At 38.5% G+C, this 27,695-nt stretch overlaps 2 protein-coding genes across 6 annotated transcripts in view; one reads left to right on the top strand and one right to left on the bottom strand.

The window, feature by feature from the left end:
- Positions 1 to 26,697, top strand: rnf212 (ring finger protein 212). Of its 5 annotated transcripts, XR_003674914.1 has the most exons (16): positions 473 to 497; positions 706 to 758; positions 872 to 988; positions 2,913 to 2,974; positions 3,063 to 3,137; positions 3,236 to 3,292; positions 3,438 to 3,496; positions 3,574 to 3,633; positions 4,743 to 4,807; positions 4,908 to 4,965; positions 8,467 to 8,509; positions 8,673 to 8,727; positions 11,253 to 11,322; positions 12,525 to 12,667; positions 13,443 to 13,620; positions 26,564 to 26,632. XR_003674914.1 is itself a non-coding variant. In XM_028459175.1 (14 exons), the coding sequence occupies exons 2-13, from the start codon at positions 880 to 882 to the stop codon at positions 12,652 to 12,654; spliced, it is 843 nt and encodes a 280-aa protein (XP_028314976.1). In that variant the 5' UTR covers positions 1 to 149; positions 872 to 879; the 3' UTR covers positions 12,655 to 12,667; positions 26,564 to 26,697. The 5 variants fall into 5 exon arrangements, 2 of the variants coding, with proteins under 2 accessions (XP_028314976.1, XP_028314975.1); XR_003674912.1 differs by lacking the exons at positions 473 to 497; positions 706 to 758 and adding an exon at positions 1 to 149 and having other exon boundaries at positions 26,564 to 26,629; XR_003674913.1 differs by lacking the exon at positions 473 to 497 and having other exon boundaries at positions 584 to 758.
- fgfrl1a (fibroblast growth factor receptor like 1a) overlaps positions 25,323 to 27,695 on the bottom strand; it is a 101,226-nt gene continuing 98,853 nt past the window's right edge. The window contains exon 8 of the mRNA XM_028459165.1: positions 25,323 to 27,695. Coding sequence (XP_028314966.1) covers positions 27,256 to 27,695 — 440 coding nt within the window. The 3' untranslated portion in view covers positions 25,323 to 27,255.

The raw sequence follows: 27,695 nt of genomic DNA, 5'->3' as shown, positions 1-27,695 counted from the left end.
CTGGAGCGAGAGCGCCGCTTAGAGCTAAAGCTAGCTTACTGTAGCTCTTAGCTCTTAGCTGGATGACTTTTCTTTGCAGTTAGCAACGAGAACGACATTTATGTTTGACTGAGAGTTACAATAACTTATCGATGATCCCCAATGAAAAGGTAAGCAGTTGTAGCATTATGAGGTTTTCCTAGTAGCGCTCTTTTACTTTGACAGTTTAATTCCTAATTAGCTTCACCGGTTTCTGATTAACTGGTTTCCTATGCAACTGGTGGCCAAGTTAAAAAATATAAAAAATATAAAAAAAAAAAAAAAAAAAAAGCTCTAACAACGTTGATGTCAAATTGTTTGAATCAGATAATTAGTTTTTGCCAACAAAAAAAAAAAAAAATAAACAAAATCACAGTTAAACAGTTGTCAAATATCGAGAGGAATAAATTGAATATGTAAAATTTACTGCTAGCTTCCGGTTCTTCGGTGAGCGCGAACAAGGGACAGTTAAGCTTTGTGTACGTACTAAATGTCCACTAGAAAAACAAATATATATGTTGGTTAACGTTGAATTTCTTTTATTGGTTGGTAATAGTATTGCAATGACAACTAGTGAATTTTAAAAATCTTGCAACCGTCCCAATGGCCACCAGTTAGCAAGTATACCGGTCTATCTGTTACACATCAATTGGTTAGTTTAAGTGCAATTGTTTCTCCGTTATTTAGTTTCTACAAGGTTGAAAAAACTGAAAAGCACCACGTTATTTTCACCTCTTGAAGTGAGTTCCTTAATTGTTTCCACTTGGCTAACTTTAACTGAACATTCCAGTAGCAATAAATGAGTAAAGCTAGTGTTTATAACATGTAAACTTAATCCTAAATGTTCATGCAGGGTCTCAAATGCCTCGCTGGATCTGCTGCAACTCCTGCTTCCTTCATCCCAATGCTGACCGCAAACTGGCCGTGACCAGCTGTGGTCATGTCATCTGTAGTGTGTGTTACCAGAGAGGTAAATAATAATAATAAAAATAATGCATGGACACTGGTTATCTACAATATGAGATGTGAAATCCTCATATTTATCAGTGTGATCAGACAGAGACATCTGTTGGGCTAAGAGTGCAACTGCAACACAGATACACCCAAACTCCTAAATCATCTCAAAAATTGTTGCTCGGGACTATTGTTTACTTACCTTTACTTTATTATTATTTATTAGTGAACATTTACCTGCATACTGTTTGTGGCTAATTGTGTAGTAAGCCAAATCAAGTTTTTAAGTTTTTGCAGCAGACAACATTGCTGTTTTTACATTGCAGAAATCGCATAAGATGTATATGCTTATAATTAAAGTAGTAGAAGTGGTTGCTTTTATTTCAAATACTTGATATTACTGAATTTTATGACAGCATATTTGGGCGGCAGTGGCTGTCAATACGTAACACGTATCCATAAACTGGCATTCTATTCATGCACAACACCCCTCATTGGCCAGTTTCGATAACGTGATAGGTGCACCACGTGACGTAAACTGGCCAATTAGACGCTACGCACTTCTACCTACATTTGTATTAATATGTCAACTACGTTACGGACTAACTAAGCCTAAACCTAACCCTAACCTAGGTTATGGACTAACTAACCCTAACCCTAACCTACATTACAAACTAACTAACCGTAACCCTAAACTTAACCTACGTTACGGACTAACTAACCCTAACCGTAACCCTGACCCTAATCTATGTTACAGACAAACTAACCCTAACTCTAACCCTAACCTAAGTTACAGACTAACTAACCCTAACCCTAAACGTAACCCTAACCCTAACCCACGTTATGGACTAACTAAGCTTAACCCTAACCTACGTTACAGACTAACTAACCCTAACCCTAAACGTAACCCTAACCCTAAACAACGTTATGGACTAACTAACCCTAACCCTAACCTTAACCTACGTTACGGACTAACTAACCCTAACCCTAAACCTAACCTACGTTATGGACTAACTAACCCTAACTCTAACCCTAAACCTAACCTTAAACTACTTTACGGACTAACTAAGCCTCACCGCACGGAATGGTCACGTGACTTCAGGTAATGTCATCTTCCGTACGGATAGAATGCCGGTATATGGATACGTATTACGTACTAGGAGACACTTCCTACACATTAAAATAAAAATAAAAAATCTGGACACGACGAGATTAAAGTTGTAATATTTCGAGAATAAAGTTGTAATTTTATGAGAATAAAGTCATATCTTTGATAAAATCGTTATTATATGAGAATAAAATTGAAATACAAACAGGATCTTAATGAATGCACAATACCTCGTTTGAAGATTTCTCCATTTAAGGACGAACGATTGGCTGTCGTGTTTGTTGCACTTCAACTGGGAATTTTGAGCCATTACGAGTTTTGTAAGATATGGCTCTATTCTCAAAATATTACGACTTTAATCTAATAAATTGCGATTTTCTTCTCATAAAATTACGACTTTATTCTCAAAATAATCCTATAGTGCCCAGATTATTATTATTTTTTTTCATTTTAATATGGCCCAAATACGCTGTCTCTTGTTTTTCTTTACTCTTTAATTTCTTGCATTCTTCTTGTAACACTACAGAGATAAGCAGCTAAAAAATTTCCCTTCATGACAATAATTATTCAATATTACATCTTGTCAAACCCTTATAAAGTAAGACTGGACAAAGACATTATATTTGCAAATATGAAATGTCTTTACAAACCTCTTTTGTGAGACTCAACTGTTTTTTTGAGCATCTTAGACAAAGTATTTGTAATTTATTAATTTGTTTATTGCCCCCAGATGATTTCCACAATACAGTAACTATAGGATCATCCTTTTATCAGTCTCTGTTACATTTCAAAGAAATCTTTGATTTTCTCACTTTGTTTTTTTCGGTTTAAGGGAAGCCTGGAAAGTGTTTAATATGCAGCGCTAAATGTCAAGTTTCGGCTCTTTCCAACAAAGTAAGCAAGCAATTTTTTGTCTAAGGACTCTGTCTGTTTGGAAATGGTTACATCAACATTGTCCTGTTGTAAAATATCTTTGTTTTAGAGCAGTCCTGACGTGAAGGCCCTCTTCTCCGACATCAATGTCATTGCAACCAAACACTTAGCGGAAATCAGCAAAGTGTGTACATTTTTGTTGCCAGAAATAATTAAGTTATCCCATTGTACATGGTCAGTTATTGTTTTGATATTTCAGGGTTTTCTGTCCTATTTTTGCAGGTCTTAATGTTCCAGACACGACATCAAAGCAGGCTGATGGCTCACTATCAGCAAAAGGTGTGACTATTCTCAGTCTATTTCACTTTTTACAACAACGTTCACTCATCATTACCACTACTTTCCGCCTCCGAAAACGGGCACCATACGTTGCAGTATTTTGCGTTGTATTCTGCAGTTTTACTGGCTTGTTTTAATATTTCAGAATGAGAAGCAAGAGGAAGTTTTAGTCAGGATGAGGCAGGAAATGCAGCAGATGACAAAGTAAGTCCAAACCAATGGTAGACAATGTAAATTACACATACATGGTTTGTTAATTTTTTTTGGTTTTCTATTAAAAGGACGCTAAATGAACAAAGCGCCTACATCGCCAAGCTGGAAAACTCTCTCCAGCAACAGAGGTACTTATTTTCTAAAAAAACAAAAAAAACATCACTAATAATCATCCTGTTGCTCTTTTACCAACCTTAGAGTAACTTTAGGATTCATCCGTATACTGCTTAGCCTTCATTAAAGGTGCTTTTTAGGCTTTAATTAGTAGTGATTACTGCTATAAAAGAGCTAAAAATTAAATGAAATGTCTGAGGAATTTAAATATGAACCTTCTAAATAACAATATAAAAGGTAGTTTTAGAAAATACCCAAAATGCTTAAACACAAAATGTAGGAACATCCCGTAAATGTATTCATTTTCAAATTGTCTAAGAAAAATTGGGTTTGAGGAAAAAAAACAAATAAATAAATCTCACATTGGATTAATTCACAAGAACTTTTGTTTGGTCTCACTAATGCAGTGCTTCCCAACCTTTTAATGGTTGTGACCTTGTTTTAATATTAATTATTATTTAATATTCAATATTAATTTATTATCACACAATTACGAGATATTTTAGGTGACCCAATTAAATTCCTGGAGACTTCACATGGGGTCACGACCCGAAAGTTGAAAAACACTGCACTAATGCAATAATGTGTGCATAATATAGGAGATTACGAATTGTGTAGTAACAAAGTTTCTCTCTTCATATAATTGTAAATTTTTTACTTGAATGTGGATGCATGAACTTTTTCATTGTTATAAAACAATATCATATTGTACACAATAATACAAATCTTAAATCATGATAATATTCACACAATTTTAAAGAAGTAACTTCTTCTGCAGTTACCTTTTATTTATTTATTTTTTACATTATGTGTATGTATTGCTGCTCTTTAGTGAGTTATGTCAGCAATTAATGTAAAAAAAAACAATGATCTATGAACAGCTGGGTGCTGTTCTGGTTCACTCACTAGGTGTCAGGCCAAACACATTTATAAAAGTTCTTGTTACAATCAGTACGGAAAAGGTTTAAAGTAAAATCCAGAACATAATCTTGCAATCTATCTTGTAATTTTAACTTCTTATTAAAATTATGCTTTTAGAAAGATACCAACTGATCACTTACTTTCATATTGTAATCTTTACATGAGAGCGTTTAAAAGATTTAAAAAAGTGATTCCTCTCCAGGGCTAATGTTTCATCTGTGCCACAAATGGGCCAAAGTTCACACACTCCTCATGGACATAAACCAGGTAAACCTCACTTAGCATAATGAATATTGTTTTATTTTTGTCGATTTAGAATTGTCTTCAATGATTCTTTGTTTACCAATCATTTCCTGTTTCTCTTCAGTTCACATCCCGTACAATTCTGCTGTTTCTCTCTCCCGACACTCATCCTCCTCTAATCTGTGAGTAGTTTTTGGAAGTTGTCAATATTCAGTCGCCTCCATCATCATCTCTCACTATATCTGAGGCCTTAGCTACTGTTACAGTGTTAGCAAAAGGAAAGTGTTCCTTTCCTTTTCTACATATTTTAATTTAATGTTTATGAAACATAAAGCTGTTTGAAGTGAGCATCACAGATAAGATAACGAGGATGATTTTGTCACACATTTAGCATATCAAACTTCTGCATTGATTACAACTGTATGTATTTCCTAAAAACTAGTTTTTGTGATTATTTTGTTGACTGAATTTGGGCAAAGTGTGTCTACAAAACATTTTATGTCATGATAAACCTTTCTATTCAGAAACAATAGAACAGTTACAAACTTATTTTTAACAGACAACGTCATAAGTGGATTTGCAAAGACATTTCCATTTAAGAGAAAATTGATACAAAATATCTTCTGAGGTACAGTTGATAAACTGTAAGATAAATAAAATATTAGAGATGCACTGATATAACTTTTTTCCCCAACCAATATCATATCAATACTTGCCGAGTACCGATAGATACCACAAACACAAAAAAAACTATTAAGCAAAATGCAATGAATTGGAAGACAGATTTTATTTTGTTCTTTGCTTGGTACAACACGTGTTTATATATTAGATTAAAATAATTCATAATTGTACTATAAAACTGACATTTGAAAACATTTTCTGTAAAAATAGGTCCCCCTAGCGGCCAATCACAAAAAATACAACAGAAATGACAGGCCATCATTCAAAGGCATTGGATGCAATGGTTATCTTTAACGAGTACGAGTATATTGGTTCAGTATCGGACCGATACCAATATCCCTAAAAAATATAATAATATTTCCACTGCTCTTGTGGAATCGGCTAAGTGAAATAATAATATATGAAGTGTTAAACTTTCTTTCATCGTTAACAAAAAATAATTATATTCAAGTCTAAGCCTTAATATATTCATTACATTTATTTACATTTCAGTAAATGTATTCTTTTAGGGGTCTATTCTCCCGTCTGGACTTAAGCACTTTTTTGCGCGCCTGCAGTTACGCGCTTCACTGTTATGCATATTCTCCGGTCCAGGTTGCTGAGGAGCCACAAACTGCGTATGTGTGAATGAAGGCGGGCTGAAGGAAAGGAGGCGGTGATGTCATTTTTTTGGGCTGTCTAGAAATCACGGAACATGTAGTTTTCCCAACACTTGTAAATGTGATTGAAATTTGTGAAAATGATAAAGTTCATTTTTAATTTGAAACGCCTTCATTGATAAACAATGTAACAGGTTGATTTGATCAGGTTATTGATTAGATTATTGCAGTGTGACTGAGTCACAGTTAAAATCTCTCTCCTTGATTACCATCATCATCATCATCACTGTAAAGCGTGATCGAATTAGATGCTGGAGATATGAGGAAATAACGCGGTCGCAGAGCATCCTGCTTTAATACAAAGGGATGTTTGCAGTGAAACAGAACTATTGGCTTCCATAATACGCAGTTTTAAATATAAATTGTTTAAAGCGACCTGGGTGGAGCCTTATTCAAATATGTGTGGGAACAGTTTTTGGTCCATCCTCATCTGCATATGACAGCTTATTTCACTCTGTAGTGGATCAAACTGACTTTATGTTGGACATAGTATGAAAATAGTTAAATCACTGTGACCAACGTGGACAGAAGTCTGCGTCTGTCAGAGTTTGAATTAATCGCGCAGAAGCAGCTGAGTGATCACAGCTGCTGCTGCACGAGTCCGTGTGGCTTTAAATGTAACTAAGTCCATATTTCTAGTGCAATATAATGTTTCACCTCATCGGGGCGCTGCACTTATTCCAGGGTTAGAAGCGCGTAAGAAGAAAAGGACTTACGCACACCAGAGAATCCGCGTGAAGCCAGATTTGAATGGGAACACCCACATTTCAGGGACGCTCAGCCCACAGTGCGTAACTGGGATGAAGGCGCGCAGCGACTGACTTAAGTACAGGGGGAGAATAGCGTGCAGCCAAAAACAGCATCGCTGTGTGGCTTTTTGGACTTACGCACATGGCAGAATAGAGTCCTTAGTGACTCATTATTATTTATACTGAAATAAATAAAATATAAAACCTCCATCAGAAAGGAGGTAAACATCATGTACAAAAAAACAAATTTGTACATAACTTTTTGAAGTTAGTCAACTGAAACTTTTAATGTTCATCAAGTGCTTTGGAGTGTCTAGGTTTTTGTGTAGGAACAGGAGCTGGTCAACATGGTGGTACTTAAGCTGCTCCAAAAGAGAAGTCACAATGTATTGTAGTGTGAAGATTGGCCTCATTTTTCTGTCTAAGCCACAGTTAAAATATCTCTTTTTCCCCTCATACTAACGACAGAATAACATTTGTTTGTGTGGAAAGCCTGATTTTATTAACTTCTCTCATTCAAAAATTATCAGCGCACATTAGTCATCATTATCAAGATCTGTCATCAATGTTACACCATCCTTCCAAGAAAAGGAGTGGACAGCAAGGATTAAGTATAATTAAATGTAACATATTTTGTCCCGTCTAAAACGTTGGATCAGCATCTTCTGACATAACTTACGTAGACACTTTGACTGTCTTCATTACCTAAATTTGTTTATTCAATATCCCATCAAGGGTCCTTTGTTCTGCTGCCGGGTGTCTTATCTTGCTCTAGCTTTATGTCCGCATGGTGACGGACAAGATGAGCGGTAATGTTCATTGTGTTATACAATACGCTACTTGTCCTAAGTAGAGTTTAATACAGCTTTGGTCATGTCTAAATCCGTTTGCCATGGAATTGATCAAAAGTATGTTCATACTTATGATTTAAATTGTGCAGGTGCAGGTTTAATCACAATTTTTGGTTTGTTTGCTAAAGGGAAGTACCAGCCATAGACATGAATACATAGACTCCTCATTCAGCGGGTTGGTCCATTACTGTAACACGTCAGAGCGGCTGCCATATTGTGAGGGTCGAGTTTGCCCTGTCAACAACAAACAACAAACAAGTCGCAACTCTGGAAGTAGCATACTTAGAAAGTATTGAGAGGAAATGAAAGAAGATATATTGGGACTGTTGTACTCTTGTTTTTGTGCAGAAACATGATGTAGCCCATGACGTCTATAGTCCCAGCGGCTGCAACGCTTCTTCGTGCTGCAAGTCTTCCTCGTGTTTGCACTCATTTGTTTGTGCATTACCGCCACCCAGTGGTCGCCCACGAAAATGTGAAAAATACATTTAAAAAAAAATAAAATAATTGATACTGTGAAGCAGAATTAATTATTAAAATCGGCACCCAAAAAATCGCGCAAAATTGTAAAATTGATTTCCCCCTGCCGCCACCCCCCACCCTTACTAGATTCCAGCTGTTAAAAAGTCAACACAGATGTTATGTTACACACATTACTGTGAAAAAGGCCAAGGCACCACTACAGTGCTCAGCCAACTGAACCAAGGAGCTAATGAAGTGTGCCTTCCCTTCCTGTCTGCCAGTGCTGACAACATGGAGGTGGATGAAAGGAGTCTATTCAGGAAAGTAAGTCCCATTCTTTCACCCCGACTTCCTGTTTGGCATGAATACGTCGTGTTAAGATAATCACAGGATAGAGAATGACCGTAAAATGGATCAGTTGTGAAAGTATTGAGGCACATTTGGATAAAAATTCCTGGTTTATCTTGGTCTGTTATTTGTCTTTCAGCCCACCTCGAACTCCAGACTGTCTTTGATCAATCATCCACAAGATGTACAAGGAGGTGTGTGCTTTGACTTTAAGTAAAACATGTAGTTGACATCATCAACTGATTTTAAACAAGTTTTGCAGCAAATTTGCTTCATAATTTAAAAAAAAAAATGTCAATACACCCAATAATTAGTGTGACTGTTTTCAGGGATGAATCCTTCTTTTAATTCATCTTATTTCACTCAGGATGACTTAACTATTCCTCTACGTCACATGTGTCAAACCTAAGGCCCTGAGGCCAAATCCTGCCCTTAAGACCATCAAATCTGTCTGCTGGATAAAATCGAAGTTACAGAAAACGTGAATCATTATGTAAAAATACTAAGTAATTCAGTTGTAGATATCTCAGCCCTTCCAAATGCATACATTTAATAAATATCCACAATATTTTCCAGGGCGCACAGATTTCCCCCATGCTTTTATCACATGATGACAGTCATTTTTAATTGCAAATTGTTGAAAAAGAAATATTTCTTTCCCAAGATCCTGAAATTTTATTAAAATGATTCCACAAATCTTTCCCCAATTGAATAAAAATTAGACTCAACTCAAGGATGTTTAAAGATTGGATATTGTCTGTACTTTACATATATTTATTGGGCAGAATAATGTTGAAATTGCTCCTTTACCTGCCTATAATTTGTGGCCAACTTGAGATACAATTGGTCCATATTTGGCCCTTGAACTAAAATATGTTTGACACCCCTGCTCTACATGATGTTAAGCAATCTGCACAGAAGCAGCCATGTTGTATCTCCCTGAGCAACTTATTTCAAAATGTTTTCAAATTGGTCAAGACTTAGAGATGCATAGAAGTATTTTTACTTCATTCTTAACTCATTCAGTGCCAGCCATTCTCAGATTTTCTACCCCCCTCAGTGCCAGCCGTTTTTGAGCATTTTGACTGATTTTAAAGACCCACAGAATATTTTCTACTATGACTATCTGAAATCTGACACCAGATTCTAAAAGATTGAAGCCTCTACTTTCATCCAAAAAAAAATTGTTTCTGGCTCGTTTCATTCTTTTGTAATCAGCCGTTGAATAGAGCAATTTTTACACAAATCTTCAGTTTTAGAGCAAAAAGCTATCTGGCTCACAGGCTGGGGGTATTTTGTACCCACCTCCACACCCCCCTCCTCCCCCCTCCCCCCGACATGCAGCAATGACCAGTTTAGCCCGGTTAGTTGATGGTTTTATCTCACGATCACAACATTATCAATAATCCACTCAGGTCCACACATGTTCTGTGTTACTATGTGGTGCTGTGAGCTGCTGGATACGTCACAATATCACTTCATAGCGCCATTATCTCACTTCGTTTCCTGCTTCTTCCTCCTTTGCTGGGTAGCATCAGTGGCTAATCTCTCATCTAAAGGTGCACTGCTGCCATCTTCTGGACACAGTTGGTCACTACAACACCCCACAGCTTAGATTTTGATGAGGGACCTCCGCCAGGGAGTTTTCTAGTAATCCCCGTGAAAAAACGCAAATGACGAGTTTTTCGTCAATGGTGCTTAGCGTTTGGATTTGAAATGACGAGATATCTCGTCAATGCAACTGAGTGAATTAACATGATTTTTTGTGTTTCTTCACCAGACAACGAGAACACCAATTTTGTTCTCGTTTCTTCCTGGTATTCTCCACGATATCACCCTTACTCCACGAAACTTTTAATTTCGGCCAATTGCAGATCTGTCCGTGTAAAGCCCAAAAATTAACATCCGCCATTGATTTGTCACAACTTTCAGTCCATGGAAACATAAGAAAGGTGTCGGGAAGGCACTTTAGGAGAGTTTTGGGGGGCAAATTTGCGACAAGAATTCACAGAAAGAATGAAAAGAATGTTAAAATACTTCTATGCATCCAACTACGGGACTCCACATCCCACAATGCAATGCCAAAACCTTTTAGACAATGACAGTAAACAGAATGTTTACAATGGAAACACAATGCAATGCAATTTCAACCTTTTACCTTTATTTTTCTGGCAAACAATCTCCAATTTATTGATCTATGAGGCTTATGTGATAAATTTATCTGATGAAAGGTTATTGTCTTCAGCAGTTTTAAATATTTAACCTACAGTCTGACTCAGAAGCACAAACATCACTTACAGTATGTATTGCAATTTTCTTAATTATTTTATTCTCTTCAGGGAGCTGACAGTATTTTTATGACTGTAATTGTTTTATTGAGACTCTTTAGAGTCGGGTTGGTGTAATAGGTATTAATTGCAAAGTAATGAAGACATGGCCCTTTTATTATCAAACTAACTGCCGCAAAGGTGTGTTTGCATGCCGGGTGTGTTTTTTCATGTTTGTTAGCAACCACTGTTGCAGGTTTTTGTGAAGTGAAGATGGCAAGGTGCTAATTATTCTGGAAAACTCCTCCACCGATTATCTTGTCTTCCTGGAGGGTGAAACTTGTGGTGTAAAAAGAGACGCATAAGCTGATAATTAACCAGAGTTGGCACGCCAAGTCTTGCAATAATGATTAAATATGCATTTTTTTTTTTTATCTTGTTGCTCTTCTCAGGCTCCATCGCTCTCCGCTCACCAAACCTAAACATGGCAGCCAGAAAGTCGGCTTGCTCTGCCACAGTCAGGTGATAATATTCCTCACAGTAGTACTATCCTGAAATCAGATTAAGGCATATTAACTGTTTGAAAATTGAAAATTTCCACTGTATGTCCTAATTAATACTTTTATTGTCATGTAATTTTCCTTTGAGTTTAAAGGTTTATGGTAATTTTCTTGACAAAATGTGACACGTTGACCTTTGATACTTTGTGTAGAAACAAGGTTCTCTTGATTTATTTTTAATTCATAAAACTAAACTTCTCCTTGAACCGCCACCTTATCGTGGTGAGTGGTTTTGTCTGGGGCAACTTCCTTGGTAGAGCAGTTAGCCCTGGTTGGGTCTCCCATGGCAAATTGCTCCTGGGGTAAGGGTCAGACAGAGAGCAGTCCAGAAACCCCATGAAGAAAAACATAAGCGTCAAGTGTACCCTGCCCTGAGGGCCACTAAGGTCCCTCCCTGGAACCAGTCCCAGGGATGGGGCTTGTAGGCCCAGCCTGAAGCAGAGACATGGGGCCATCTGCCAGTGAGTTAACCATCTGTAGGAGGGAGGCACGGAGTCGGTTGCCGTGTGGATCGGGCAGCAGACCAATCCAATCCCCGGGTACAGAAGCTGGCTTTAGGGACGTGGAACATCACCTGGCCGTAAAGGATCCCGAGCTTGTGTGCAAGGTGGAGAAGTTCCGACTAGATATAGTCCCACCTCGACAAATAGCAAGGGCTATGGAATAAGTGAGATCTGGAGGGGCATGATTGGGAGGAACGACCCCCGATCGGTACCCGAGCAGTGTTTTGTTATTGGACTTCTGTGCTTGTCACAAATTGTCCATAACTGTCCATAATTCTCCCATCTCTGGGGCTGAAGTTGCTGAGGTGGTTAAAAAGATCCTTGGTGGCAGGGGTGTGTTCCAACTAAAGAGGTATCACACTCCTCAGATTCCCTGTTAAGGTCTATTCAGGAGTAACGGAGAGGATTGCAATGCGGTTTTCATCCTGGATTTCGTCCTCGATTATGTTCACAATTTTTATGGACAGAATCTCTAGGTGCAGCCAGGTCGTTAAATGCATTAAATTAATTACAGACCATCCTTTAATACTGATTTGTCATGTTTCACATTGAGATACATTTAAGATATTTGTGTATCTCCCTGATTGGCACGACTATAGTCTGTAAAATCTAGAGTTTCATCAATCGAACTGCTAAATCTAAATTATTTTTTCCTCTTCAGTCGTTTCCAAGGATCAACTTTGGCCTCAGACTTGTCGTACAGCCAAAGCTCTACATGGAAGTCTCCCATCTTCAAACCACCTTCCTCCTTCAGACATTCCTCATCTTTACGGGCCTGCCTTCCTCCCTAACACAAACTGACATGTATGTGTACATACTGACACACTGACAAAAATGTATGTACCTGGGATATGAAGAAGTCCACTGTGACTCTGTGCGTTAAGTTTTACAAGTCTGGAGTAAAAAGTACTTTTATTTTGTATTTCACTTAATCCAGAACAGACATTTTTAGAAAAAAATGAATTTGAGAGATATTACACAGCTGATTAAACTGGTAAAATAACTACCAAAGTCTTGCGTTGACTGATGAAGTAGAGACTTCATATCAAATGTCTTTTGTTTCTTGACTGGCTCACTTTTTCTTTTTTCCTTTTTCCTAAATGGCACGTTACTTTTGTCAGTGGAGAGTCTTAATGCAAAGGTCAGGTTATCTACAGATATTATATTTACAAATCAACAAAGGAACACAACCTCAACCCAGCTTTGCCACATTGCACCAACACAAACCATTTCATTATTATTATTATTATTAACTGAAACTGTGTGGTTTGCCAAATATTCTATCATAGACCCATTTCTATTGGCCTATTTAAAGCCTGACATGTAACAACGACCTGAAATGTTATTAATTTTTTTTTAATAAAACCCGAAATGTATTAACTGGTCAATGTAACAAGATGCGGAGCCCAAAACGTAAAAACTCTTCAAATATTACATTTCGGGTTTGATTACATTTTTTTTTAATAACAATTCAGGTCTCGTTACATTTTGGATCATTGTTGCATATGTGATTCTAAAAGGTCTCATAAACATCAATGTCACAAACACCCTCATCAGTATTTCTTGGCTCTTCTGACAGACTTCCTGTAACTGCAGCTCTGGGTCTCATTCATCTTCCGACTTGTTACAAAGCAGCTGCAAGTGAAGGCAAAGAAAGGTGCAGTCACACAGAAACACAATATCACCTGAAGTCATCACAGCGTGGATAGATCCGTGTGCTGCATCGGGCGGCGAGGTCGCCCGATGTGTTCAGACAGGTCCATGCTTTCTTTCTACATCTACGTGATGTTTTTTTCCTCTCTGTTGTCCTGCGTTGTCAGGGTGGTAAATGGTGTCTATTCAGAAGGGCTCAGGTGTGACAGACTGTGTGTGTGTGTGTGTGTTCCTGGGCCTGCGTGTGTGAGTGAAGTTAGTGTTTTTTGTACCGAGTCAGTAGCCCTGATTCTCCTCTGCTGCGCTCCACTAGGGTTTGAGGTCGTTTCCTGTTTTTTAAGGTTAACTTAGACACAAATTGATCCCTGGGGTCGGACTGAGCTGTCATTGTGTCACACACTGACAGACAGACAGAGACAACTAAATTACACACATACATACCATATACATAGAGAGAAACACACGTTTAATGGACCAAGTGGGGACTGTTGCTCAATTCTGCCAACGGGCCCAGAGTTATCCCACAACATTTTCTTTAAATACAAAATGTTCTTTTAAGGCCTATGTTTCATAATATACAGTATCTCACGCACGCACACACACACACGCGCACACACGCACACACACGGAATCCTCAATATTATAGTAGACTCTGATTGTGTTGTGCGTCTAATTTAAAGCATCACCATAGATACTAAGGCTTTCTTTACCTCTCACTCTCTCTTTTACACACATTGCCACACACACACACACACTTACACACACTTGTGTCCACATGGCTTCCGGCTGTACAAATGAGCTTCTCCACTTCAGAGAGCTAAAGAAAACTATTGTGATGTCAGTGGTAACTATTCAGCAGCATGTTCCAACCCCACCTCCTCCTCTTCCCCTCACTTTTAGCCTCTTCAACTGTGTCTTTGCTCGCACATGTGCGTCTGTGCACATCTGTGTGTGTGTGTGTGTGTGTGTGTGTGTGTGTGTGTGTGTGTGTGTGTGTGTGTGTGTGTGTGTGTGTGTGTGTGTTTCTCTTAATCTGATCCAGATTTCACACTTTGTCACTCAGTGTGGAGCTGTAAGTGTAATCCCTTCTGAGCAAGATACGACATGAACTAAATGATTTCACACTGCAGCTATTTGTCTTTTTGAGGTATTCCTAAAAGTGTTTCTATACGTAAAAATACGGGGAGTAATCTGTGTCACCTGCACTGGACTTCTACAAAATGAAAGGGTCAGTTGTGGCTGGAAAATTGTTAAAAATATAATAAGTCTTTATGGTTGAACTGGGTGATAGATATTTATCATCACACTGGTGGTGACATCAGGTATTAGGGTGCGATTATTATTAAAGATGACATTTAAGAATAAAATAACTGGAAAAAACAAACAGACAATTGGAAACCATTAACTAAACGTCTTCCTTCTGTAAACAAATACAACCAAACCTAATGGCTGTGGTGACATGGATCATGAGCGTTAATGAAAAACATTAAATTGTTTTAAGTTACAAAGTGACTGCTACTTTCAAAATAAATGTAACCAATGCGATTGTGATAAATCCTTTTGTAACTTAGGCAAAGCAAGGCAAGGAAAATTTATTTGTATAGCGCATTTCATACTCAAGGCAACTCAATGTGCTTTACATGACAAAACATTCAATTGTTTAAAATCAATAAGAACATTTAAAATCATCAGTAAAATCAATTAAAATCATCAGTAAAATCAATTAAAATCATCAGTAAAATCAATTAAAATCATTAGTAAAATCATCATGACATCAACAAATGACCAAAAATATCTCTCTCAATCATATGCAGTAGAGAAAAAAAGGGCCTTTAACTTTGATTTAAAAATGTTCACATTGGATGCTGACTTCAGCTCTGCTGGCAGTTTGTTTCACTTCTTTGCAGCATAACAACTAAAAGCAGCATCACCATGTTTACTGTGAGCTCTGGGCTCCACTATCTGACCTGTGTCCATAGATCTGAGAGACCTGCTGGGTTCATACCTGACTAACATGTCACTGATGTATTCTGGACCAAACCCATTCACAGATTTATACACCAGCAGCAGAACTTTAAAGTCTATTCTGAGGCTGACTGGGAGCCAGTGTAAAGACTTTAAAACTGGAGTAATGTGTTCTGACCTCTTTGTTCTGGTTAAGACCCGAGCTGCAGCGTTCTGAACCAGCTGTAGCTGTTTGATGCTCTTTTGGGGGATTCCTGTCAGAAGACCATTACAATAGTCCAGTCTGCTGGAGATAAAAGCATGGACCAGTTTCTCCTGATCTTTCTGAGTCATTAAACCTTTCACTCTGGAGATGTTCTTTAGGTGGTAGAAGCTGTTTTTGTGATAGATTTGATCTGACTGCTGAATGTAAGATCTGAGTCAATCAGAACACCAAGGTTTTTGACTTGGTCTTTAGCTTTTAAAGATCGAGACTCAAGTTAATTGCTGACAGCAGTCCTCTTTTCCTTGTTAAAAACAATCACCTCCATCTTGTCATGGTTTAGTTGAAGGAAGTTTTCACTCATCTAGAAGTTTACTTTTTCTAAACAGTCACACAACACCTCATTGGGACCATAGTCATCTGGGTTCAGTGATAGATATAGTTGTGTGTCATCTGCGTAGCTCTGATAATCAACCTTACAGTTCTGTAAAATTTGTCCTAAAGGAAGCATATAAAGGCTAAACAGAAGAGGTCCAAGAACAACAACTTAGACAATCTGCTCTCACTAAATGGAATTAAATCGTATTAATCTCTAAAAAGAATACTAGCAATATACTCATTCTGAGTATCAGGACATCCGTATGGGGTATCAGACACCCTCATATGAGCCATAAGTTCCCTTTACAATCGGAGTCACAGCTCGGTCCGCATTGCCAGCAGTTAGTCGTTTCCAGTGAGGGTTGGACTCCGCCAGGGCTGCCCTTTGTCACCGGTTCTGTTCATAACTTTTATGAATAGAATTTCTAGGCACAGCCAGGGTGTCGAGGGGGGTCCGGTTTGGTAGCTTCAGGATTTTGTCACTGCTTTTTGCAGATTATGTTGTCCTGTTGGCTCCATCAGGCCAAGTGTGAAGTGGCCGGGATGAGAATGAGCACCTTCAAATCAGAGTTCGTGGTTCTGGAGCAGAAAAAGGTGGGGTGCCTTCTGGATGGGATCCTGCCACAAGTTGAGGAGTTCAAGTACCTCGGGGTCTTGTTCATGAGTGAGGGAAGGACATGCGGATTGGTGCGGTGTCTGCAATGATCCATCGTGTTGAAAAGGGAGCTGAGCCGAAAGGCAAAACTATCAATTTCGCGGTTGATCTACGTTCGTAGCCTCACCTATGGTCAGCTTTTGGTCATGACCATAACCTCGAGGAGACCTCGAGGAAGACTCAGGACACGCTGGAGGGACTATGTCTCTTGGCTGACCGGGGAACGCTTTGGGATCCTCTGGAAAGAGGTGGATGAAGTGGCTGAGGAGAGGGAAGTCTGGGCATCCCTGCTAAGGATGCTGCCCCCGCGACCCGACTACGGATAAGCGGAAGAAGATGGATGGTAATAGTAGTAGTAGTTAGTAGTAGTAGTAGTTATTTTTAGTTTATTAAATCATTACTAGTGATCCAGTTGTTTCCCAGTCAGACGACGACTAAAGTAAAGTCTGTAATAAAAACTTTTGTAAACTGATTATTTGAGTTTAATTTGCTTGGTAATTATGTCTGTGGGTCCGAAAATGTGAATCTTTTCTCCCACGATAAGCCTCTAGGTGGCCCTGCAGCCTGGTTGTTCCTCCTCTGCTGAGTGTGAAGGTCTGTGTCTCCCAGCTGTCACAGATAAGAACCTGCAGCATGTGGAAGGTCACTCACTCTCACACTTTCCAACAAAAGTGGCAGAAAAACAGTTTCCATTGATTCCTCTGGATGTTACACTGACCTACAACCATTTTTCCAAAGGCCACCTGTTAGTTATTTCACTTGATGAAAAAACCAGATGGTTCTCAGATTTAGACCCTACAACTTTAACTTTCAGCCTGTTCTCCACAGCTGGAGGCTTTGTGGTTTATCAACAGGATACAATGAAGGCAAACACACACACACTGAGGCAGAGTCGTAGTATTTCAGCGGAAGGAGGTGAATAGGGGCGGTTTATGAGTCAGAAAGGAACAGGTGAGAATCTAACACACATGCACAGGCATCCTGACAGGCTGCAGCCTTTGTGAAGGAGGCTCCTCCAACTGTCCAATGCACGTCTGAGGGATGTCAGCACCACTGTGGAAAGATTCCTGCACACAAAAACACTGCTTCCATAGCGCACACACAGCCTCCTCCTTCTCAGCACAGAGTTTGTGCCTTTTCTTTAACACACACAGACACAAACTTGGCAGGATATGCAGAACAAGGAAAAGAGGCCGAAAGACAACACCAAGATTAGGAGGCTTTTGTCATGGATCTGTGACGGACTTTAAAGGCCTTGGTTTTCTTCCTCTGAGCCAGATTTCTTTCTTTCTTTTCTCACCCTGTCTGTTCACATCCCTCGCTTTGACAGGGGTGGGGGGAGGTAAACACTTGGTACAGAGCGATGCAGAACGGATGGAAGAAGGATGGAAACCGCCTGTTGCCTTCTTACTGTGGTGTGTTCTTGTTTGCTTAGTGTTAATGGTGGCTTTATGGCTGCATGGAAGGAGATTATGGAGGAAGAGGCAAAGCAGTACCAGCCAGGTGTCTGTAGCTGCGTTTCCATTGCACATGGAAATGCACAAAATCTAAATAACACAATAAAAACTGGTAATGGAAACACCCAAATTTCGAAAAAAAAAACACTCAAATGTTGACATGTATAAATACTGCTTTTATTTTGCGAAAATCTGTAATGGAAACACAGCTAGTGATGCATGGAAGAGGATTAGGGTTAACTTTGATGGAGAAAAATTATTTTGGGCAAAACAAGAATAAAGTCGAAAAGAGGATTTAAGTCAAAATTTTGAGATAAAATCTACGGAAGCTGTTGAGTGCCAATTCACGATACGACAACAAACAGCAGATCATGACCATATACAAAAAGCTGTGTATTGATGAATGCATCAAACTATACTTCAAAGTTAAACAAAGATAATTCATCTTTTAGCTCATAAACATGTCGTAATCTCTTTAAGGACTTATAAGAGATATTGCCAAAAACAATCTGTTCAGTAGGAAAAACCAGTCACGTTTGGAAGAGGTGGAGCATTCAGTCCGTCTGTGGCTATTGAGGAGCTATGGAAACAGATTAGGGCCAGTTTTAATGAAGCCTGTTGTCCTATATGGTGAATTGGCCCTAGTTAATAGCAAAACTTCAACTGTTATCACAATATTGTATTTTGAGCTTATTTTTTAAATTTCAACTTTAAACTCGTCTTCTCGACTTTAATCTCAACATTATATTTCAACTATATTCTGGACATTTCGACTTTATTCTTGATTTGCCCAAAATTATTTTCTCCATCAAAATTGGCCCTAATCCTCTTCCATAGTGATGTGCGTTTTTGTCTTTGTGCATATTTGCACAAACTACGGCACATGCACAGCAGAGTAATTGTGCATTCATTGTTGGTGTGAGGTTGAGAGTAATTTGTAGATGCGTGTGTGAGAAAGCTCTTCATGGTCACTGACTCCATTCACCTGAGAGCTCCTTTCACCACTAAAAAAGAATCTCTGGACAGCTTCTCTTCATCACAAACCACAGCTGCTGTTGACTCAAGTACCCTGGAATCTCCTCCATGGGTTCACACCCTTTTAACCAGCGCGCCGCACGCCACGACTCGCCGCTGACAAGCTAAAGGTCCTCCAAAGACCACAGGGTCCAAAGGTCCCAACCGGCACGCTGGAAATAGACCCACTTTAAGCCGTCGTAAACTACTTTTTAGTGCAACTAAAGCTTCAGCTTTTAAGTTGGACCGCTTATTTAGAAATGGATTGGGCTTCTAATGGTGAAAGAGCACTGAGCACCACAGATGGAAACATATCTACTCACCCATTCACTTCTATGGGCAACTTAAACAGTCAAGTTAACCAAACACGTGGGAGGAAGTCAGAGTTTTAGGAGTAAAATCCACAAATTCACAAATACATAGAAAACATGCAAACTCTATACAGAGGTTTGAGGTCTTCAACTCTGGGAATCAAACCCTCATCCTTTGAGGCAGATTGTACTGCGTGGTTTAAATAATAGTAGTGGAATGACTTTTTGGACATGGCACATGCTGTATTTGTGACATTGCATAACCAATAAAAATACAAAATGAAATTAAAAAAGAGTAATTATTAATGATTAGTTCATCCTATTATAGTGTAGTATGTAGTAGACATTTTGAGGGTCTTGGTCTGGTCTCTGTCTCAAACTGGTTGGACTCGGGGGTGGGGTTTCATTAAGACCAGTCTAGACCAGCAGTGTTCTGCTATTCGTCAATTTCATGAATGTGATAATAAGGAGAAGCACTTGGAACTGTTCCTGATTAATTCATGTTGTAATTCAATTAAAAACATTTAGCCATAGCTCACTGAATGTTCTGCCTGCGTGGAATCTTTTTCCAGTGCCTCGAGTCAGACTCCTACACAAACTGGGACATCAGTCCATCTTATTTCTATACAGAAATCCCTCTGAACACTTACTGTAGGCCTCAATCACATTATTAACAAACATCTTATTTTGAGTTATTAAAAAAGGACTTAACCGTAGCTTTTAAATATGTACAAGTATTCCTTTTTTGCAAGAATATAGTTAAACAATTTTGTCAAGATTTGAGATGCAGACACCTTGTTTTTGTCTGTCAGATGTTTTTAAAAGAAAACTAAAATTAAAGAGAGAATGCTCTTTAACTGTTCAACCTTGTCATGGTTTTCAAAGTAGATTTTTTTGGTCTCGATTTGGTCTCAAATTCCAAATATCTTGGTGTTGTCTTGGTCTCGGTGCATTTTTATCTCAGGCAAGCTTCGTTCTCGGATAGTGTGTTCTTGAGTACATTACTGTCTTATTGGCTAATCATAAGCTCTAACCCTTACGTGTCAAATTCAAGACCCGGGGACCAAATCTGGCCCTTCAGAGCATCCGATTCGGTCCACTGGAGAAAGTGAATCAATCAAAGGACGTTTAAGTATCTGTCACTTATTGCTTAGATATTGTTGATGCCTTCCATACTTTGTTTCATTTATAACTGGAAGTGCAAACTTTGGCACATTAATGTTGAAATTGTTCATTTTCCTGCCTAAAATCTGTGGCGCAGGTGATCGACCTGGTCCGTATTTGGCCCTTGAACGAAAATGAGTTTAACACCCCTGCTTTAACCAAACACAACCTGGTTTAAATTAACCTGGAGAGTTTAGGGGAGTGGTTAAAATGCATCTGTATGTTTATCTCCACTCACAAGAGACTGATCTCACCTCCTCTCAGGGCGATGCAGATGTGAGCTCAGCACATCTGTCAGCAGCTCGGCTCTGTCATCTCCTCCTTTTGTTTGCCCTCCTTCTTCTACACGAGTCAATCAAGCTTACAGGAGATAATCAGACAGACAAAAGAAAAGGATCATCATCTGTTCTAATAGAAAAAACTAAAGGAGATGAACACTTTACTGTACTGTACTGTATGTCCTCATTCTTTGGACTCTTCTGTGGTGATGCTATCACATAGTTTTATGGTTTATCTAAATGTCTGTCACTGTCCCACCTGGTTTACGGAAACAAGAAAGCAGGTGTGTCAAAGTCATTTTAGTTCAGGGGCCAAATATGGACCAGTTTGACATCAAGTGGGCCACAGATTTTAGGAGGGGGTGGGTGGGGGAGAGCAACCTCAACATTACTTTTACCTAGTTTTTAATATCAGTTCAATTCACTTAAAAAAATATTGATTTTGTTACTGACTTTTGTGTAATTTAGAGAGATTTTGTGGAATTCTTTGTGAGAAATTGCCAGATTTGTGGAAAAATTGAGAATTATTTTTACAATTTGAAATTAAAAGCGACTGCATCCATGTGAAATACACAAGCAAAAATGCAAAACCCTAAAATTATTATGGAGTTGGTAAATTTGAGATCTCTACAACTGGAATATTTGGTTATTTATACAATAATTCACGTTTTCTTTGTCATTACTTACTTTCTCCTGCAGGCCGAATTGGATGCTCTAAATGGCCGGATTTGGTCCCTGGGCCTTGAGTTTGACACTTGTGCTATAAAGGAATCCATGTTAAGTGACTTAATATCAACTGTAGGTGTACAGTATATTCCTTTTTTCACAATGGCATTTTACATCTGCATAAAAACAGTAATTTAATTGAATTTTTTAAAATGGGCTGTAGATTTAGATCAGCATAAGTAAGTTAAAAATAAATAAAAAGCTTTCATTCCTTGTGTAATAAAGAAGCTTAAATAGCATTAAAATGATTTTCGTAGCTTTAACCTGTCAATGGAAACTGATCACACAGTATCACAATCAAGATAATTATCTAACCACGAGTTATTCAAATGTATGACATGCTACAGGCATTATTGGGCCTTCACGAAACGTTGTTTTTCCGATGAATGGATCAAAGTGGGAAAATCACTGCATGTGTAAATAGTTGTTGGCTGACTTCATTCAGCTGCAGCGGAACCAAGAGCGACTCCATTGTTTCCAGCACCTGCTGTCATCATGTACGGCTTTTCTTTTCACAATCCTGTCTCACACTAGCACTAGTTTGGTACATTTAGTGCTTCAAGCATAAAGCAAACAAACATCAAAGCTGGTTCATTGTGTCTTTCTTAAATATGAATCTAAACATACTGAACTATTTCGAAATATACTGTAACATAAAATCACTCCAATTCTCTTTTTGACTGCAAATTAAGCTTTAGATTTAGCATTTTAACTAAAAGTATTTCTTTTTTTTCTTTATTATAAGACAAAATCAGTACATTTAGTCAACAAATATGAGATGGTAAGGGAAATATTTAACATTAAACCTTAAACAGTTTCATGTTGAAACTACAAGTAGGATGCATTTCCCTGCTCTAAAAAAAAATGTGCATTATAGTGAAAATTAGATTGATATGTACATGTATATTTCTGGTTTTTTCAAACCCTACCAGAACTTCAATCAAAAAGGTAAAAAAAACCCCAAAAAAACTAGGGAATATCACATGTTTAATTCTTACCTGCCCTTATCACTCTCTCCGACTTTGTTTAATTTTTTACACGCGTTTCTTTCGATATACAGTAATTTTCCTCTCCTCAACATGTTCTTGCAACACGTCCACCTGTCGTTTCTGCAGACAGATATGATGACAGATTAAATGCTGCCTACAGTTCTAAGCTATTGTACTGGAATACCAGTCAGTTTCAGAACTCAGACTGGACAGTGGCTACTCAACGCTACTGGGATGAATCACAGCACGATGGTCTTCTACTGCGCCTTCGTCCCATCATCCAAAAACATGCACAATATTTCGAACTTCTAAACGGCCCATTGGAGTAGGTGGGCCTGTGTACTTGTGTTTGCCCTGTGATGGACTGGCGCCCTGTCCAGGGTGTACTTTCCACCCAGGGCCCGTTGATAGTTGTTGATGAGCACCAGCAGACGATACATTAGGTCCAAATGTATCAGCATCCCGACGTTTTGGGAAAATCGTGATAAAATTTAGATCCAATCTGGTTGAAAGTCGGTGGAGTAATCAAGGAAATGTCATAAAGATTGGTCACTTATGAACAGAAAAATACATTTATAATCTTTGCCAACGATGAGAGAAAACTGATTGAGAATCAGGATGTTGATCCTGATCCTTTCCAAAATGTGACAGAATCTTCCGTGGTGTAAGGTTTATTTTTGATTAAAATGTTGTCAAAATCAGTTGAGTTCTTCAGACGTAATCCTGCTAACAGACAAACGCCAGTGAAAGGTTTTTTGACGTTTAAAATAAGAACTTGTTTTAAAGGAGCGTAGGCAGGATTTGAGAAATAATAAACATTCATTTAAAACATTTTTTAATGCTAATGGGTGATGAAGCGCTCTAAACCAAAGAGAACGAGCTCACACACATTTCTTCCTATTGCCTTGAGAAGATTGTGTGATATGTTTTGTACTGATGTTCTAGGCGTGACTTTCCCGTGCAGTTCTAGGGACAGGAAGTAAAATGACGCTGTGCACATTTGACGCTTGGAGAGGCGTCCCAATAGCCCAGAAATAAAAATAAGAATGAAGATAGAAGACAAGCACAGTGGACTAAACTACTGTTTGGTTCCACAGATGTACGCAGAGGCATACGCACAGGTCTTGCAGTAAAAAGTCACAAGAACGGCGAGTAAATTAATAACCGTGTCACAGTTGGTGTGCGGACCGGGCAGCATTTTCTCATCCGAGTCCGACCCAACAATGAAAAAATTTTTTTTTCAAGAAATGATAAATTAACATTTGTTTTAGTGGTAAGCACTGATTTTATTAACAAATGTTAAAGTCAACATCAGATCAGCGCACGGGTAACAAGCGAAAGTCAAACAAACAAGAGACGCATGACACCCATCAAATCTATTTACATAATCCATGTATCAAAGGTAAGGATGATCCATGTTATTGTGCAGAAAAAGTGATGTTTTAATGGTGTATTCCTTTATAATTGTCCTCCTCTGCTCCATTCTCCATCCACCGTGGATCACAGCTCTCACTGTTAGAGAAAGAACCTGCATCCTTCAGGGCTACAGCAGCTGCAGCAGGAAAGGAAGAACGCTGCACGGAAACTACATCATGTGCCCGAACCAGACCATCAGTTCTAAATATCTGTCCGAACCTGACCTGTCTGGTGCCGTCGGATATCCATCCTCTATCCACAGTATCTAATCAGCTGTGCTCCGGTGATAAACAGTTGATGCGCGCTCCCACGGTGGCTTGGCGGATGGCTGCAGTTACCCTAACAACCATGGTGTCACTATAGAGTCTGATTTATACATCCTGCCCTATGCTTCTATGACACATTGTTCTTCTGTAGTCCAAAAACCTTAATGCATTTAAGTTGCTCAATCTATTCATAGTGCTGGCAGCTTGTCCTCATTTTCCCACCTCTGTAGGACCAGGTTGGTTCTGTAATACACGGAGCGTGTGAAAAACCAAACTGATGTACCTTAGGAACCCAAAACCTGCTCTGGATAAGTTAAGTGTAAAAATGTCATAATTAGACGTGAGTTTCGTTTTCCATTTTTAATGGCATCAATAACACGATTACACAGAGAATAAAACTACATGAAAACAGACTGTACAGGATTGTCCATACAAAGATTATCCATAAAAGTTGGTTTTCATATTTTCGTCAGAACGTATAAATACAATATCTTACAAATGTCAAAGGTGATATTTGCTACATAGCTTACATACTGACTGTAACATGAGATGCATTCATGCAGTACAATGCCCAATTGTATGAAACAAAAGAAAAAAGGAGAAACCTCTATGTGGACAAAATAAATTAGAAAAAGAAACAATTTAACATTTACAATGTGTGTGAGTGTCAGTGTGTTAAAGCTCTAAAGACATCTTTATCATGTCTATGGTTCTACAGTCACTCCATTTACATGAACTAGTGGTAAGTGCAGTCAGTCCGTTGGCAGTTCTTCAGCTTTGATGCATTAAATGTAAAAGTTTAACATCTTTAAGTCAAAAATGTTACAAAAACAAGAAGAAAATGATTTCTAAAGATTAGAAATGATGGACAAACAAAGTGAGGAAGGGAAAAATGTGTGGAGGTAGATTTGTGTCTATTATTATTAAAAACTTTAAAAAAAAAAACATATTTGAGACCCAAAAAATTGCATTTGGACACTTTTTTTAAATTAAATAATAACGACACAAATCTATCTCAGTTGAAATACAATCATTTCAACTCAGAATCAAAAAGAACGAGAGCGTGTTTTTGGGGGCGTAACGCCACAGAAAGTAAAACCTGGATTGTAATGCCACCTTCTAAAAAAAAAAAAAAAGGCTGTTCTGTCTTTGCCTGATTGAAAAAAAAAAAAAAGATCTCTTATTACTACAATTCAAACATTTCTGTGCAAACTCAGACGTAGAAAAACCAGTAAAACCAATGTGTTTCTTTTACACTTCATATTAAATTGTTTCAGGGGTGGCACAAACATTATGTTACAATGTTCGGAGTCATTCCGTTAATGTTTTAAACGGCCTAACTTTCACTATGATGGCTAAAACATGTCCTGAATGGTTCAACAGAGGGACTGAACATCTGAATTAAAGAAGCTACTGTAACGTGAACGTGAAGGCGTAACTATAGATTTTATAGCTTTTTGGGCCAAATCTATAACATTTGAGGTAAAAACAACACATCTGAATGAAAAAAGCACATTGATTCAATGATGAAATAACATGAGATCAGGCACTTTGCTCAACACGTGGTTCCAGTGAACATTTGTCTCATAGACTTTAGAATGGGATAAATCAAACTCAGATTAAAGGGATTTTTCTATTTGTTGACAATAGAAAAACAACCGACGTTTCAGTAAAGTTGAACGATACCAATTCAATTATCTGATTTCTCTTTCAACAATAATTTAAAACATCTGTGCAGGTGCATCATGGGAAATTCATGCAAACAAATTACAAAAACAGTTTCAAAATGTTTTTTTTTTTTTTTTTTTTTTTTTTAAGTCTACCTAGAAGTTTAACAGTTAATATACAACTATGAAACTATCTCATCCAAGCAATTGGATGCACCTTTTTTTAATTTAAAATGGATCAAAAATATTCTATTTTCACTGCTTTAAAGCACGAGGCAAAGAAAACTGTTTGATAATCTGTCAGTGAATGCTGGTTAACAGGTTTAAACAGGTTTAAATCCAGCTTTAGAACTCTAAACATCTGACAAATATAAAATATTCTTCAACTTTAAACTCTACTTTACTCAGATTTGCAGGCCAAGAGGTTTACTTTGAAATTCTTTAGACATAAAAGAAACTTAAATAAATCCCATAGAGCGCTGCAAAGTTTTAAGGTCACTGTGTGAAGTTGAGGACTTTACCTCCCGCGGTCTTTTTAACTCTCTGAATCTTCTTACAGATTCACAAACATCTGAAGCACGTTTATGGATCTGAAACTGAATCTGTCAAATCTGGAAACAATCGGACGACGTTGGCTGAGGACTGACATCCTTCTTGAAGCTCTCGTAAAATCAGAACATTTTGAAGCTGAGGAGAAATAGAAGGTTAGACCAAACAGAGATAGAGATAAAGTGACGAGTTGGGAGGTTTTTTTTTTTAAACTTGTATCTTAAACCAAATTCTAAATATTCGAATCTTTTTTTCTTGGTTCGACTCCATCCTGACAGACACTCTGAATGTAATCTATTACATAACACACATGCAGTACTGTATTGTTAGCGGTTACACAGGGTAAAGCAGCGTGCTAAATGTTATATAATCTTTATATATGTATTTATATGTACCTTTATTTGATGCCTGATAGTGACGTTGATGTGCATTCTGTTGCTATTGAGGAGTTTGTGGTTGTGTCCAACATTAAAGGGAGAAATAAACCTTCTGGTTGACTTTTAAACAGGGAAACAAACACAAAGTGTGACATTATACAAAGCCCTGACCTCCATGTGTCTGTTAGCTGAACACACAAAGCTTTCTTCACATTCTTCACTACTCCCATCATGAGTCCATTGGCACCATTGGTACTGTTGGGTTTAAATGATGTGGGGGTGGGGGGGTAAACGTTCAACACTAAGCAAGTTGCTAGCTGTGCTGCTAACACTGGTAGTGAATGTGCTGGTGTTGGTGCACCTTTCCATCCACGTGTGAATGCGTGTGTGTGTGAATGTCTGTGTAGACTTTGGGGTAAACCTTAGGGGCCAATCCGGACCCTCCCTGAGCCAATAGCAGCTGCTGATGAGCCACGTAGTCCTCGTAGGAGAGACAGTCTTTATCACCATTGGCTGGTTGGGGAGGGGGGGCCGCGTTGGTTCTGTCCCGATTGGCTACAGGGGGACGCTGATTGGCTGGGAGGGTGGGTGAGGATGAGGATGAGGAAGAGGAAGAGGAAGAGGAGCAGCATGTGCGCTTAGATTGGCAGAACCAGAGGAGGGCGGTGCCGAGGATGAAGGCGACACCAGCAGGGATCCCGATGATGACGGGCCAGGGTAGGCTGGAGGAGGTGGAGGAAGGAACGCTCGGATGAAGCTTCCGAT

Source organism: Gouania willdenowi, chromosome 10, assembly GCF_900634775.1.
Source record: "Gouania willdenowi chromosome 10, fGouWil2.1, whole genome shotgun sequence".
In the NCBI taxonomy this organism is placed as follows: Eukaryota; Metazoa; Chordata; class Actinopteri; order Blenniiformes; family Gobiesocidae; genus Gouania; species Gouania willdenowi.
This window is presented reverse-complemented; position numbering and strand designations above follow the sequence as displayed.

Bases quoted from the DNA above. Each gene is read 5' to 3' on its own strand.
- rnf212 (XM_028459175.1), top strand. From the start codon at position 880: ATGCCTCGCTGGATCTGCTGCAACTCCTGCTTCCTTCATCCCAATGCT. The intron at 989-2,912 runs GTAAATAATAAT...TTTCGGTTTAAG, and splicing joins TAGTGTGTGTTACCAGAGAG to GGAAGCCTGGAAAGTGTTTA. The intron at 3,634-4,742 runs GTACTTATTTTC...ATTCCTCTCCAG, and splicing joins AACTCTCTCCAGCAACAGAG to GGCTAATGTTTCATCTGTGC.